This window comes from Pyrgilauda ruficollis, unplaced genomic scaffold (assembly GCF_017590135.1).
Source record: "Pyrgilauda ruficollis isolate IOZ18807 unplaced genomic scaffold, ASM1759013v1 scaffold34, whole genome shotgun sequence".
NCBI classification, from domain to species: domain Eukaryota; kingdom Metazoa; phylum Chordata; class Aves; order Passeriformes; family Passeridae; genus Pyrgilauda; species Pyrgilauda ruficollis.
Genome location: NW_024524822.1, coordinates 6,496,500 through 6,512,646, shown reverse-complemented (window position 1 = coordinate 6,512,646; position 16,147 = coordinate 6,496,500). Strand labels below are relative to the sequence as shown.

Below are 16,147 nucleotides of genomic sequence, written 5' to 3'. Positions count from 1 at the left end.
ATAAGCATGTGCCCCATCCTAGACTTAAAATTAGCAGGGCAAACCTCAGCCTCTTCTTCAGAGCCTGGGATAATCAGGGATTCTATTAATGAAAAATGTGCTGGTTTATGTCAGGAACCAACTGGAGCTACTCCTTTGTGTAGGCAAGGGATGGACAAGAAAAAGCTGAGCTCAGCACACATCCATCTCCTCTTGATGCAGGGAGATAATAAAGCTTTCCACCACAGAAAACATCAAGCCAGATAAAATAGTTTAATATAGAGCAAGAGCAAGTATTGCATAAAAATAAGCAAAATCTTTTTCTTAAAAAAAAAAAGAAGTCTGAGAACTCGTATTTAGAAGAAAAGCTGGTTGGGTATTGATCATGGGGGTGACTCATGAATGCAGGAGCTACAGGAAGAGTTCAGGATGTCCCTAGCTTCTCCATCCACTAAATCCAGAGGAAGATCTGTGGAGCAAGATAAAAAGAAAACCACAGCAGTGAGTGCTAGAGCCTCCCTCAGGCAGCATTAATTCAGCAGATCTCTCAATCAAACCTCCAGTCTCCCTAGTACCAGGAGCTTTTTATGAGAACACACAAGTATTTCCAGCCTCTTTCACCTGAGCCTGCAGCAACACACACTGACTAGATATAATTGTGCTTATTCTAGAGCCTGCCATCTGCAGAGATCCATGTTCTCTCTATCTGACAGGGAAACAAAGTTTAAGAAACTTGCTGGAAGGGATCCAGCCAGGCAGAGCAGATGACAGAGTTAACCTTTAACTGTAAATCATCATCTCACTTCAGCCACAGAAGTACCAATTTATTTCATTCCTTGTTTCAACCTGATAAATGGAGCAGACTCCTGATTCACACACGTGGCTTGAGCACACACATCATGTCCCTGAGAGGTGGAGAAGAACATGATCCAAGTGGAAATTTTCTCTTAAGAGACAGGTAAACCTCTCTGGAAAGCTCACACCCAGAGCCTGGACTTTGGCCTCTGCAGCATCACCAAAATGGAAATCAGAACTAGTATTTAAATGCTATTTTCAGAGTTTGCTCTTGCAAACCATTCCACTCTTTATTCTGATTTAATTCCTATTTTTAAGGAAGAGTTAAGACACAAAATGGTACTTACGTGTTAGGTGATCCAAAACCAAACCCTGAAAGAAAAGCAAGATAGAAAAATAGTTGGCAAAAGGGAAAATGAATGCTTAGGATTTGTAGTAAATGTCCCCTCCCACACACAGATTGAAAAATATTTCTTCCCTGCCTTAGGCCAGGAAAAAACGATGGGCAAACAATGAAAGTCAAATCTCCATCTACAAGAGAAGTGACTTGCCTGCCTCCTAAGAGAGCTTGGCTTTCACTGCTCATCAGCCAGGTCATTCATTAGCAGCCCTGCAGACAATGTGCCCGGTGTGCTCCTCTCTCTCTGAGCTGCTTTCTGGAGGAGGTCTGTGCTTAATGCAGGCCCCTGGTGTCAGGCAGCCACCAGGGAACGTGGCCTTGCACGGGCTCTGCTCTGAGCCCTGCCTAAATCACTGTGCCTTCACTGAACTGCAGCAGAAAAACATTTGGCTGTTGGTGTTCCAGCTCAATTTTTCAGTGCATATTCCTCTAACACTATGTACTTACAGCACAGATAGCCAAGCACGTGGTACAGAAGAAATATTCCTTATTTCTCAGTATTTTCCTTTGAGGAGAAAGAGCAACTCCACAAAAAGGGGGGAAAAGCAATAATCAGATGAGGTGTGCAGAGCAGTAGTGATGTGCTGACATTGCACCCAGCAGATCAGTGATGGAATTAGGAGCTGAAGGCTGAGAAGGTGCTGTACCCCACCCTGCACCTCAGTTCTCCTGGACATGGTGCCTTCCCTACAGCACTGGGAAGATTTTTGGCAGGGAGCTGAGGATTCCCACCCAATTTCCAGGGAAAACCAGAGACATGGGGGCTGTTAGGGTGATTTTAGCTTCTCCTACCTCCTCCACCTGTCCCAAAAGCTGAGAATCCACTGCTTTGTGTGCCAAAGCCTGTGCCCTGCTGGGACAGGGAGCCAAATGTGGGCGTGTTCTGGTTTGCCAAGGTGCCAAACGACGCCGTGTTGTTACTGGTACCACCAAACCTGCAGGTTTTAAAGAGAAAATCTGAGTTTGCAAACATCTCTCACTTACACTGATAACAGTGCCCCCCTTAAATGAGGATACATCAAAAGGTGGGACCAGCTGGTATGAATAATTGTTCAATTTGGAAAGAGATTCCCTGCTTTGGGAGAGAGTTTTGTACATAGCAAGTTCTGTTCAGCTCCCATTCTTCACACACACCAGGCAAATATGTTCATGTTTACACAGGGTATGTTTTCAGGTGCTTGGAAATACCCACTCCAGCCATCAAATGGAATATTTTAATTCACCCCTGTGTGTGGTTCTCACCAAAAGCACAGCATTGTTTTGCTTCACAAACAGGGCAGCAAACACAGAATTGGTGTGAGCTGCTCAAAGCCAGAGCACAAAGCAGAGCCCAGATATAGAACCCAGATTCCCAAATTTCAGAGGGTATCTTCCCCATTGCCCAGAGAAATGTGCAGATTTCTCAATTTCTTTCTCTCCCCAGCCCATTTTGAACCACACAAGGTTCCAGTGCTTCCCTGAAGATCTGAACCACCCTGGCACTTCTCCCCAACAACTCTAATCACTTCCCTAATTGCCTTTGGGGAAATGAGAAACACTTTTATATAAGAAAATGTGTCTTTCTCCACCCACTCTGTCCAACCAGGCAGCACAGAGCTCTTGGTGTGACACACTAATGAGACCATGGTATGCAGTGTTTCTCTGCCCTTCTTTCCATTTTGAATATAAGAAATGTTCTCAAAGAACAACTTTCAAGTTTAACTTAAACTGGGCAAAATGCAGACATAAGATTGCCAAATGACAAGCTCTGCAAGTGCACAACAATCCTAAAACCCAGCAGCAGCCTGAGCAGAGCTGGACACATCACAGTGTGCCAGCTCTGCAAGGCTGTGCCTCACACAAACTCCTGTCATTTCTCACTTAAAACCCAACCTGACAGCATGTTAACCCACCTCTCCATCCATCCACGTCTAGGAGACTTAAAAAAACCCAAAACACAGACCTACATCAAAAGCTATCACTCCAGACAAAAGACAGCCCTTGCAGCAATGTGACAAGCAATTCACCTGGCAAAGGACATCACCTCTCCTCTCCCTGACACTGCCAAGTGTGCACACTGCTTCCACAGGCAGCAGCAGAGACCAGGGGCAGCTCAGTGACTCTGCATCTCTGGCCCTGCTCTGGCTCCTCACCTCTGCTCTTGCAGGCAGCAATCAGAACCACAAATGTGCTTTTCTCAGGAAAAGCAGAACAGATTTTTTTTTTTGAGTTTTTTTACAAAAGCAGCAAGATTGGGTGATGTGTTTAGAACAAGAGGTTTTAGAGTGCTCCATCTTCTCAGGGCCATGCTACAACACATATCTTGTCTGTCTTGTGTAAGGAAGAGGTGAAAATAGTGACAAGAAAATTTGTGGTTCAAAGTGCTCCTTTCAGCTGCAACAAGAAGAGGCCTGCTGGAAAGGCTGCACACAGTTTAAGTAAGAAACAGCTTAATATGGACAGATTTTTTTCCATACACACAAAAGACATGAAATGCAGTCATTGCCTGGTAACAATTTCATCCAACCTGTCTTGCCCAGATTTTCAGGCCTTTTGTAAAGCTGCTGTGCAAAACACAACTGAGATGCACTTGAGGTCAGCATCTAAAAGCAAAACATTATTTGCCCACCAATAGTTGGAACTGCAGGCTCTGAAGAAGTGTAGTGGTTTCTATTTCTGACACCCCCATAATTTATCGAGTGATGCAGATTTTTCAGAATTGAAGCAGTATGAATCACATGTATTTAAGTCAGCAGAGTATTCTCAGGAACTTGGAGCTAATACAACACCATGTACTTGCAAGCAACTTCTTTGGAATTGGGATTTTTAAAGTTTCACTTCAAGAGAAAAGCAGAAATGGAAGTCCTGTATAGATGCTACATTATACTGCAGAATTAAACTATTACCCAACATTTTGTGGTGAGATTTGGATTTTTGTAAAGCTGCCTGGGAATTTTGCACACTCTTTAAAAGTTTTAAAAATCAACATCCTCAGGAAACTCTGAAAATATCAGATCAAGTCTGTACCTTTCTAGTAGAGAAAAAATTGTCAAAGCTTCCCATAAGTGAAGTCACTGAATTATCTTTCTCAAGTCTGCAGACTGCTTATGCAAGACCTCTTTTCCATCAACATGCTGCTTGTTCTGAATCCCATTTTATCTTTAAGCTCTCCATGTTGTCACTAAGCAGATCCAGTCTCAGTACAAAATCCTGCAGCACAATGGCTGGATGCTGGAACTGAACAAACCAGCAGTTGATTTAAGCTAAGTCATCCCTACAAACACATCCTTCTTTTAAGATTTAATTAAACTGCCTGTATTTTCACCCTTTCCAAAGGGACTCCTCAATCTCTGCACATTCTGGACAGCAGGAGCATCTGGCTGAAGCCTGCCCCAGCTCAGGGGTACCTGCCCACACCTCACAGGAATTAACAAGTTACACTTCTGGATGCTCCCCTGTGCTTTACATAAAGGCAGTTCCTCCTGAAACCAGACAGAGACACAAACACTTGTGAAATACATAAACACCAAGATTGGGGAGACATCCGGTTTCCTCTCCTCACTGGAAGTTTTTCTTTTTTTAATTGGCTCTGTTCAGTCTGACTGTAACTGCAGGACATGAAGGAGTGTTGCTGGCTGGTAGCTGAAGAACTGCATTTGCTGCCTCCTGCAGAAGCTGCTTGGCAAGGTTTGGAATTTTGTATTTGCTGAACAAAGCAAGGAATGATGTGCCGTCTGCTCTGGTGCCAAGCCCAGGCTTAGGGGATACAGGAACAGGTAAAAACAATCAGGGAGGGATAAATATAAAGAGCTCTGGGAGCACAGACTGTTACAAGTGCCTCATCCCACAGGTGAGAGAATTCACAGCCTGAATTCTCATTAGCATCTCTAGCCCAAATCTAATCAGAGGATAAAGTGTCTGGACAGAGTAACAGATAACAATAATTGTTATTTTCTTTGCTAGGCATAGCTTGTACTCCTAGATTTGCACTCATTAAATACACACAGAGAAAATACCCCTGCATTTCCTCACACAGTTGCAAGCTGACATCTCAAAAGCTAAAGATTCAACACAGGAGTTACCAGCATTAAAACGATCACACGCATTCTTTCCTTCGGGGTGCGAGTTTTAATTTCATACCTTAATTTTTTTGTCTTTTAAACAAACAAACCAAGGACACTTGGAGCTTACCAGTCAATGACAGAATATATCCCTCATGTGCAAGCAGAGGTAACCAAGCATAAGCATAAGAAGGCTCTTTGCCCTGGCTTACCCAAATCCTCCAGCGCTGGCTGCTGCCGTCCCCTCGCCGAACACTTTGCCTCCCGTTGAGCCCAGAGGGCTTGAAAAGGTTGGGGCTGAACCGAATGCTGGCACCCCTCCAAACCCAGGGGATCCCCCAAAAGTGGGAGGGCTGCCAAACACTGGAGCAGCACCGAAGCCACCTGAGCAAAACAGAGGCAAAAAAGGGGACAAGAATATCACATAAACAATAACGCAGAGAGAGAAAACAAAGAGCAGCTTTCCAGGTAGATAATGGGGTGTTCATCCTGTCATATGGACACCAATTTATAGAACTAATTCCAATCTGCAGGGTGTTTTGTTGCAAGAGATATGGGTAAGAGAAGTGCCTGAATGCATGAAAGAAAACTGCAACTGGCAAGTCTCCCCCATCTCTTAAGATCAGAGAGTAGATGCAAGCTTGGGTTTTAAGTGCTTCAGGGATGCAAAGATTCAGGAGGTAGGGTATGATTTAATTCTGGTTTAAGTGGTGGAAACTAAAATGGAAGGATTAAATGCCAGGTCAGTGGAACTGCCTGCAGGGAATCGAGAACTTATTTCTGCTCTTGGCAATTTCTGTTCAGGGGTTGGCTGCCTCGTGCAGCTCTGAATGGATTTCTACCCAGATTATTTTTTTCTATGTTCATCTGCTGATATTATTGGTCTGTTTCACTGTGGAACATGAAGGACACCTGCTCTTTTATTTGACCAGGGATGAGGATGGGATACCACTGCACCTTTTAATACCCAGGGTGAAATTCCAGTCCATGCCAAGGTAATGGATACTGTTTGGCTGTAAACACAAAAGGTCTGGAAAAAAAAATGCTAGGCCTGAATTATTTAAATGCAGATCACATATTTTGTTACCTCTATCTCTAGGAACTTAAGAGCATTTATCCCAGGAGCTGAAGCTTTGGTCAGCAAACACTCTCTTTAGCATATTATTAACATGTTTCACTTTCCTTTTTCCACTATTTTAAGTAGTGAAATGGGAATAAAAGAGGTTACAAAACCCAGAGCAAGGTTTGTAAGGTAATATTCCAAGGAAGTATCTAAAATAGGAAAAATGTATTCAGTTCCACGTTTTGTACTCTTGACTTTACAGAACATAAGACCAGAACTACATTACACAGATCTCAGCTCTTAAATTGCAATGGGAATTTCTGGAATGAACACCTGTGGATGTGGTGTACTGGATGCTGCATAAGAGAGAGTAAAATTCTGCCTTGGACCCACCAGCTAAAGCTCCATTCACTCAGCCATTAGTTATTTTTCATTAATTGTTCAGAGACAATTCTTGTCCATGCACCGAGTCCAGGCTGTGGTCAGCTAAAAGTTGAACAGCAAATATCTCCCAGACAGAGAGGGCTGTCCTACTGGGTGCATTCCCAAAGTACCTGCTTTGTTTGGACTGGAGAACCCAAAGCCTTGGGAGGCCACACTTCCACCACCAGAGCTGAAAGTGCCTGTAGGCTTCTGCTCTCCAAAGGAGGAGCTGCCAAAGCCAAAAGTCTTTGCTCCGCTGTTTCCAAATAAGCTCGAAGAATCTGGGGAGATGAAGAATAATTATAAACAGCCAATATTCAGAGCAGACAATATTCTACACTGCACTTCATTAGCTGAAGCAGGAGAAAGGAAAGTGACTTTTCTTTCCACAACCCCCAAGCACACAATGAATGTCACACTGAAAACAACACAGGGAGAAGCCAAGTTTTCCCTAATTCCTACAGGACTTTGTAGTTGCACCAAGATCCATTTTGGATCTGACAGACCACTAACAACCCTTTATTGCTGCAATCTAGTAAATCACCAGGAGGGATGATTTGTTTAGATGCATCCTGTGGCCCAGTCAGAAAAAGACAATTCCTCAAGTGAGAAATCCCAACAGCTACAATCAGTCTCTCCAGACAACACAAATATCAGCAAACCACAAATTAAAGGTTCTCAGCTGTTTTGGCAATGCTCAGTATTTCTACACAAGATTATCTAACAGGACCTTAAAGTAGGAGCCAAACTTCTCCAGCTTTACTGAGAAATAACTAATTTTCTTCATCCCTCATAAGCCTACAGGGAGTTTTTGCATCTAGAGGCAGGACACAGAACAACCAGAGGTTTTCTCTGGTGAACCATCTGTTTTGTTTCATCACAAACCCCAGAACTGCATTAAATGATTAAATTAGCAAGGTTAGAAAACTGACCTCAACCATTAATCCCAATGGATCATTAAAGATGTAATAAAATTAATGGATTTTCTCTCTTAAGGCTTGAAGTGCTACTTCTAACCACTTGCAGCACTAATTTTGCAGCTTTCCTTTGTTTTCCAACTTTCATGTTCAGCCACTGCTTCCCCTTCTTTGTGCTTTCTACCTGCCTACCATATGTCACAGCAAATTTTGATAATGTACCTTGCATGTGCTGCATAAAGATATTAATTTTTAGGCAGAGGTTCACAAAAATTCTCTCCCTCATATTGATTCTTTACAATTTTTACAGTCTTAGGGCAATGAGAGATGATCAAAGCTTTCCAACTTCCAACCACGTTGGAGGCAGATATTCAGTGACAAGAATTTTGAGTATTTCATTTTAAGGAAGGATTTAGACAAGAATTCTCTACAGAATATAGATATTATTCACACTTTTTGCATCTGCTTGTTTGTTTCAATGGCTTCCCTACTTGCTTTCCATAAACCTAGAAGGAAAATTCTGGATTACACATCACACATATTCCGGTTACTCCCTCAAAGCCTTTCATATTAACACAGAATTTACACAAAAACAATTAGCAGCAGAAAAGCAGATGGGCTCACAAAAGCAGATGGAAATCACAGCACATTTTGTATTCTTGTTTTGTGCACTTACTCTGAGAAGCTGCAGATCCAAATCCTCCACTGGAGGAACTGAAGGGATTCTTATTGGCTGCATCCTGGCTTGGCTTTCCTCCCAAACCACTGAAGAAGCCTCCACCTCTCCCACCACTTCCAGCTCCAAACAAGCTTCCACTGGAAGAAGATGGCTGCTAGAACACAAAAAGGACAAAAAAGGGGATTTTAAGCAAAGTCAAAGCAGCACGTGTTCTCCCCAAGGCTGCTCTGACTGGGCCTTTTCTCTGGATGTCTGAAAGGGCTGACAAACCAGCCAGCAATTACCTTCCAAAATGGAATGCCATGAAATTTTATTTAAGTCTGTCTTAAATCTTGTCCACAGCACAGTATAATGCCTTTGAGACTTGCCCTACACTTGCCCTACTTTCCACTTAGCATGGAATAAAGGCAGGAGACTTACTGCATCTATCTTATCTTGCATGTGATAAAATGTTTGTGTCTCCATGCCCCCTGGAGTATTCATGCAGATGCTGCTCTGGTGCTTACCACAACAGCCAATATCTCCAGTACACGCTGGGACACATTTTATTTAACACATCAAACTGTGTTTTTAAAAAATATATCAGAAATAGGGAACCCTGACCAAGTCCCCCACATGTAACAGTCTTTTGTTTCTACAAAAAGCCATAAGTACTTGCCTGGCCAAAGACACTTCCTCCAGTATTTGCTGCTTGCCCAAACACAGAACCTGTGTTACTGGAACCAAAACCTAAGAGAAAGAAGAAAAATTAACCACCAAAACTATTACCAGAGTGTAAGAGCAGGACAAGATAAGGACAGGTCTTCCATGCCAAAACACAGGGATACAAATGATGTCACCAAACATATCTAGGCTGGACAAATACAAAGCATGTGCCAACACACAAATAATAAATTACACTGAAAGTTTATATGAAAGTCATTCTCATTCTCTCTTTGGCCAACTTAAAAACAGACAAAAGAAGGCCTTTTCACTTGTGGGGTTGTTGCTAACACTATGAGAATTGGATTTCTGTTAACATGGCTACAATAATACTGCAAGTCGTGCACAAGCACTGGAGCATTCTGATTGCCCTTGTGTAAAGAGGATCTGAGCTTTGTTACCTGAAGACTCCTGTTAAAGATAATGAAATGTTTTGATTAAAAAAAGAACTCCCCTTTCCATTTCCCAGTTCAGTTAAATGTGCCTTTTGTAATAAAACTTGCATCTCTATAATTAGGAACACCTTTCTCGAGCAGAGTTCACTTCCCACAATTTAACTATTCTCTGCTACTGTAGTTAAAATGAGCAAGCAGTTGCCTGCAGTGCCATCATTTTTAATTAAATGAACCTAATTAGTTTTTCTTCCTTAGAAATACATGTTCTCCATTATTACTATGCACTTATCACTTTTCCCTGGGAGCTCTCTGAAGATTGTACAGAAAAACCTTTGGAAAAGCCCCAACAATACACTGAGCATGTGGAGAACAAAAAGGGACTGACCAAGGAGGTTTGGTCTGTGCAAGAATCCAACTTAACTGTGTGGACAGGTAGCTGATGCTCATGTTACTGCTATATTTAATTTTGAGATGTTTCCAAATGCAAAAGCGGATTTAACAGATTTTTCCCTGCAAACCCATCACTTTGAGGGCTTAATATTTTTTTTTTTTTGCCATCCTAGCTGATGACACAGTATTACAGTCAGTGTACTGGCTGGACATCCACTGTTGCATATGTTCAGTGCAGGCCACTGAAGGAAGTGCTGCATCTGTGTTTATTCATTGCCTTGGTTATGGTCTCAGAGCTGCTCTGCCCCTTTGGTGCAACAATTTACAACCCTTCCAGTTATTGTGCAACAGGCAGGACAGGATGTAATTCAAAATTAAATTAAGGTAGACTAGTAAGTATAAAATGAAGGCAGGACTGGATGACAAGGCTACATTCAGAGGCCTGCTGATGAATAGTGAAGCAGAGCAAAAGCTTCTTTTGCCTCCAACATTAGTCTGCTTCTCACATACACTGCAGCTCTTGCTCTTACTAATTGAAAACGAAACAGAACAAAACCATACCATACCAAAAAAATGAGACCCATCAGGGGAAAAAAAATGCATTAATGCCATTCTGCTTTCCTCAGGGATACACTCCAAGGCAGACAGTGCCACTGGGACAACACTCTGCTCTTACCTGAGGCCTGGCAGAAGCTGAACCCAGCAGAGGACGTGGTGGTGGTGACAGCAGCAGTGCTACCAAACACAGATCCCCCCTGCCCAAAGCCAGTGCTCTGCCCAAACACAGGAGGGCTGCTCTGCCCAAAGAGCACCCCACCCGTGCTGGCTGGCTGGCCAAAGGAGAAGGAGCTGGCACTGTTGGTGCTGGCTGGGGCTCCAAAAACATTCCCACTGCTCGAGGCTGCTGTAGAAGCTGCTGGCTGGCCAAAGGCTGGCATTGTCCCAAACCCAGACTGGCTGAAGGTAAAGCCACTTGAAGAACTGCTTGCAGGTTGTCCAAAGACTGGTGCTTGCCCAAAGGCTGGCTGGCCAAAGCCTCCCGTGGTGGTGGTGCCAAAAGCAGAGGTACCAAAGCCTGAGGTGGCAGCCTGGGTGGTGGCAGTGGCCGTGGACAGAGTGCTGGTGGTGAGCTGCCCAAAGGGAGAGGATGCTGTGGTACCTGCTGGGAGCTGTCCAAAAACTGGTGGCGTGGAAGGAGTGGCAGCTGCTTCCCCAGCAGGCTGGGTAAATGCTGAGCCAGAAGAGCTGGAACTTGGTGGCTGAGAGAACACTGAGGAGCCTGCAGAAGTGGGGGCAAACACAGAGGCACCAACAGCTGGACTCTGCACACCTGTAGTAACATCAGAGGTAGCAGCCAGAGCACCTGTGGCTTCTGCAGGAGAAGCAACACTTGCTGTGGAGGTTGTTGCTGAGACATTCTGATCTGGTGGGGTGGCTGTGGAGGCAGAGGGAGGCACTGGGGCCTTCAGATCGCTGGTGGAGGTGGGAGCAGCCACGGGGTCAGGGGCAGGTGGTGCCACTGTGGTCCCAGGGCCCTCTGGGACAGCATCCCCAGCTGTGGCCTGGGGTAGGGCTGGCTCTTTAAGTGGCTCTGAGAGCTGTGCCTGGGGCTGTGGCACTGCAGGTGAAGATCCAGCTGCTACAGCTTCGTTTTCAGGTGTTTTTTCTGACCCAGGTGGTAATTTAGCATCCCCTGCAGACTTGCTGGAAGTTGCAGCGGGGACAGCAGTTTGTGATGAACTTGAGAAACCTCCAAACGAGAGGGATGTTGAAGCAGGGAGAGTAGAAGGGGCAGAGGTGGAAGTGCTCATACTGTTTGTTTGCTGAATACCAAATGAAAAGGTGGGTTTGCTGCCACCAGAGCCTCCAAGATTAAACACCCCAGAAGACCCTGTGTTGGTTAACTGGACATTGCCAAAGAGACTGCCTGTGGCACTAGTGCTGATGGACAGGGATGCTGTGCCAGCTGATGACATGACTGATGTTGAAACAGCTTCTCCAGCTTTTCCTGAAGTCAGGGGAGCAGCAAAATTAAACCCAGAAGATATTGTAGACACTTTAGTTGACTGTGTTCCTGCAACACTGGTAGATGGTGCTTTACTGGTGGTCTTGGCATTATCATCTACTTGACCAACCCGTAGTCCTGAGAAGCTCCCCAGAGTTTCCCCAGCTAGACTGCCCTGAAACAAGTGATCTCCTGGTTTGGATGGAGCAATATCCAACTTTCCAGAGGTTGTGGGGGGAGCAGAAGATGATGTTGCAGCAGCTTTGGTTGACTGGGTGCCATCTGCTGAGGAGCTACCTCCTACTCCACCTCCTGGAGCACTTGCTGATTTGTGGGACCCAAACACAAAGGAGGCCTCAGGAATTGCTCCCAGTTTGGAACTCCCAGCAAACAAAAATGAGTCTGGCTGGGCTGATTCTTTTGCAGGGGCTGTCAGTGAGAGAGACAGAGGTAAAAAATCGAGTTAGGGTATGCAAAGCTCATTTATCATTCTTGCAATAATGGTCCATTTTAGTGCTTCACAGCATGTCAGTGCTCTAAAGCCTCTGCCCATCAGGGAACTGCAACCTTCATATCCATTCAGGACACAACAGTGACACCTGAAGCCTTTATGGCCAGGGTGGCAGTGACAAACACTGTTACTGTCACATCACAGCCTCCACTTAACCATCCCTCTCCCTGAGCACAGACAACTCCTGCCTTCGGCTCCTATTTCTTTTTCAGCAGTTTGATAAAAACATTAAAGACCTGGTTATTACAGATAATTTTCTACTGACACCACTTACACCTCTTCTTACTTGGTTCAGGTAAAAAATTCCTGACATTTACTACAGCACTTTCTTTTTAAACTAATGGCTCAGAACAGTTAAGGTCATAAAAATACTTTCTGACACTTGAAGAGTTTTCTACAAAATCAAATCTTTCTTTACAAATTCAGCTATTTATAGACCACCAACCAGTTTTGATACAGTCTGTTTCAGTTTTGAAAAACTAGAGAAAAATTCTCAAATGTAATTGCCAAAGGAGCTCCATTTCTAACCTACACTGCTGTACAACAATGTAAAACTGCTGAGGTTTTAAGGGAGACTGGGCTAGTTTTATTTAATGTACTGTCATTTCATTTTTGTGCACCAAACAAATTCTGACTAGAAAAAATTTCACTGGTGTTTGGACAAAGTACAGGAAATCTGCATGGAGATCAAACAACAAAGAGCAAAAGCTTCTTGCCAGATCTGGTATTATCATTCTGTTTTCCCCTATATTAAATATATTTAAGTAACTGACACTCAATAATGTAGCTTTTTTTCCTTCCTGAGGCCCTGAAATTACATTCTGTAGTTCTTCCATTACCAATTACAGAGACAAAGGTGCTCCTCCCAGTTCACAGAACACAGTGAAGTACCTGCCCTCACACAAGGCTGTGCTTTACAAGTCTGCCTCCTGTACCTCCCACTCCTGCTTTATCTGTGTTATTTACCTAAGCTTTTATGTTAATCTCCAAATTTTAAGCCCACTTCATCCTCTCTGCTTAACATCAAGAGTATCACTGTAGCTGTGATGGTCTAAGGATAGAAATGAGCCAAGATTTGTAAGAAGAGGTGCTATCTTTTATCAGAGGAACCAACAACATTGGGAGCAAATTTTTTGACTGTATGATCTCATCTGCAAGACTGAAATTAAAGGCAGAAAGCTTCAAAAATATTACAAAGCAGATTTTATCAGTTCCCTTTTATGAGACTCGACAAGAAGAGTCTACCTATGACATAAAAAGGCAGCTTATGTATTGTCACTTCAATTTTGGAAGCAACACAAAGCCATTCCAAGCACTTCCCTCTGATTACTAAATGCTCTCTGGGTAACAGTTCTATGTCAGTCCACCTCAGCAACTTTAAATCTACAGATTAAAAACAGCAGAGGAAATGACTACAGATGTTACCCTTTTCATAAACTAGTGCCTCTTAAATGTTCTTGGCAACAAATATTTTGCTTAATTGATAGGTGGGTGGCCCAGATTTCTGTGTATTACAGGGGAGAACCCAGCATATGCATGAAATGTTATTGCAATTTTAGTAATAGAAGTGCAACATAGCACAAGAACCACATGGATTAGGAAGAGTAAACACTGTTAAGAGGGAAGGGATGCTGTTTGCACAACTCTCCCAAACTAACCTTGTGAGGGAGCGAGGCTGGGCAGCGTCTGTGATGAAGCAGCTGATGTGACACCACCAAAATTAAATACAGACCTAGAAGGGGAAAGGAGAAAGGGAAAGAATGACTTAGCTCAAAGTGCAGAAATTTCCAGCCATATGATGAACACAACTCTGAGGCTCAGATTTCCAGTACAGACTTGCACAAAGCCAGGCACACAGGAGCAGTTTCTCCAAGGGCTACATAGGAAGAGAGAAGCACACATACACACTGTGCTCCATTTGTTACCTCTCTGAAAAGGCTTCTAGAGGGTTAAAGAGAGTCAGGGTTCAAAGTTCTTTTGACCATCTCATCCTTGCATGTTCTTTCCTTTCTGCTGTGTATTTCTTCCCCATGCAACAAAACCTGATGGATTTGGGGAGACTGGTGAGAGGAGAAACCACAGGGGCAACTAGAGTTTGAGGGAAGAATCAGTGCATGTGCAGAAGGGAATGGCTGGATAAAACCATCCATCAAAAAGGAGATCACTCAGAGCAAGACAAAAATGAAAAGTTACCATGACTATTTTACACTGAAAATATTTTGTCTTGCAAAAATACTGTGATCTTTCATAATGAGTCTTGCAGAGATCTTCATTCCCTGAGGCTTTTTAAGCTCTCTCTGATTCTCAAAGACCAGCTGCTGATACAGAAGTCAGGCCATGGGACTAAGACATCACTGACAACAGCACTGCATTTAGCATATGGCTTACACACTGAGGCACTGCACATGGGACAAAGGCAGGGTTGTTTGCTTTTTGAGTCTGAATTTCCATCACTCAAAAGGACTCTTTTAGCCCTCTGAAGAGCCCAGCAAAGCATTTGGGTAGCATCCACTTAAAAAAATGTGCAGAGAAATGGGTAAGACTGAAAGAAACCACCCATTTGAATGTGTGTGTATTCTGAAATACTTAATGTTGACAATTTCTTAGAGAAATTCACTTAAGTGTTAGACCAGTAAACATGCAGATTTTCAAAGAATCATTCCTAAGGAATTATCCCTCTCTCCTAAACATAAGATATAATCAAATAAACATTTTTGCCATCCCTGAAATACCATTCCATAAGAGAGATTTCAAAGCAACTGTATGTTCACAACATGTGCCTTGCCTTTGTGTTATTGTTATGTAACAGATATCACCAGATGGCTTGGGGCCCCTCTTGTCACCTTCATGAACTGATCACTTTTCCAAGCCAAAACACAAAATTTGTTCTGCTGTATTAAAATAAGTAAGTAATTCAGTGAGTGTGACCATCAGTACATATTTCAAGTCCTAACTGGGAACTTGCTCAACACTGTAGATAAACCCCAAAAGCAAGCCAGTCATCCTTTACTCTTGATTAGTTATACACTGAAAAATCTCAGAGCAATATGATATTGTGTCAGAGTCTCACAGACCTTCAGACCTCACTCAGGCTTCCACAAACAAGGTCTTCAAAGGACTCTGGTACAACCCCTGCCCTCCCAGTCTAACATCTGCAGGTGCCATTTTACAGTACTGCACAGCTTGTAGGCAACACCTGCTGTAACAGCCACTACTCATATTTAATGTCAACTACAAAGAAATATGAATGCTCATACAGACCCTGCAGAAGAAAACAAGGACGTTTTGTTAAGCTGTGAAGTTGTTGCTTGCACTGATGTCACAGTAGAAGAAACAGCTGCAACTGTTTTTACTGTCCCTTGTCCTGTAAGTTACAAGAACAACAAATAAATATACTTTTAAAGTAAATTTACAAATTAAAAAAAAAACAAAAACAAAACAAAGCACCTCGTCATCTATCCATTAGAAAAGCAGGGATTAGCTTGCACATACAGTCTATAATTTAATACATTTCTAATAAAAAGGAAGTGCTATCAAATTCAGGAGCTGACATTTTCAATAAACCAAAATTTAAGAAGCATTTGCCAATCAAATATGATTCCTAGCTATTTTTACTGCTTCTTACCCCTGGCTAAGAGGCAACCTACATCCACGGATTAAAGGCAAAAGACCAACAGTGATGGATTTCAGATATTTATGCAAGAGGCTTATAAAACCATGTCCAATGCAAGCATTATTATCTAATACACATTAAAAATCAATTGCTTCCTTCCCCTAATGTTTCCCCTTAAGTTGTAAACTGAGAATTCCTTTAGAAGCTTCCCAACTCTATGAGACTGATCGCTGTG

The 16,147-nt window shown here is 43.1% G+C and overlaps 1 protein-coding gene across 3 annotated transcripts in view; it reads right to left on the bottom strand.

The window, feature by feature from the left end:
• Positions 1-233: 233 nt before the first annotated feature.
• NUP214 (nucleoporin 214) overlaps positions 234-16,147 on the bottom strand; it is a 38,700-nt gene continuing 22,786 nt past the window's right edge. For 2 of the 3 annotated variants that reach the window (XM_041474845.1, XM_041474848.1), the window contains exons 27-36: positions 15,561-15,663; positions 13,958-14,031; positions 10,460-12,217; positions 8,955-9,025; positions 8,294-8,450; positions 6,832-6,981; positions 5,427-5,598; positions 1,967-2,109; positions 1,122-1,146; positions 234-448 (exon numbers count right to left, since the gene is read on the bottom strand). In XM_041474845.1, the coding sequence (XP_041330779.1) occupies positions 415-448; positions 1,122-1,146; positions 1,967-2,109; positions 5,427-5,598; positions 6,832-6,981; positions 8,294-8,450; positions 8,955-9,025; positions 10,460-12,217; positions 13,958-14,031; positions 15,561-15,663 (2,687 nt within the window). In that variant the 3' untranslated portion in view covers positions 234-414. The remainder of the gene's footprint in view (positions 449-1,121; positions 1,147-1,966; positions 2,110-5,426; positions 5,599-6,831; positions 6,982-8,293; positions 8,451-8,954; positions 9,026-10,459; positions 12,218-13,957; positions 14,032-15,560; positions 15,664-16,147) is intronic. The other variant, XM_041474847.1, reaches the window with a different exon arrangement.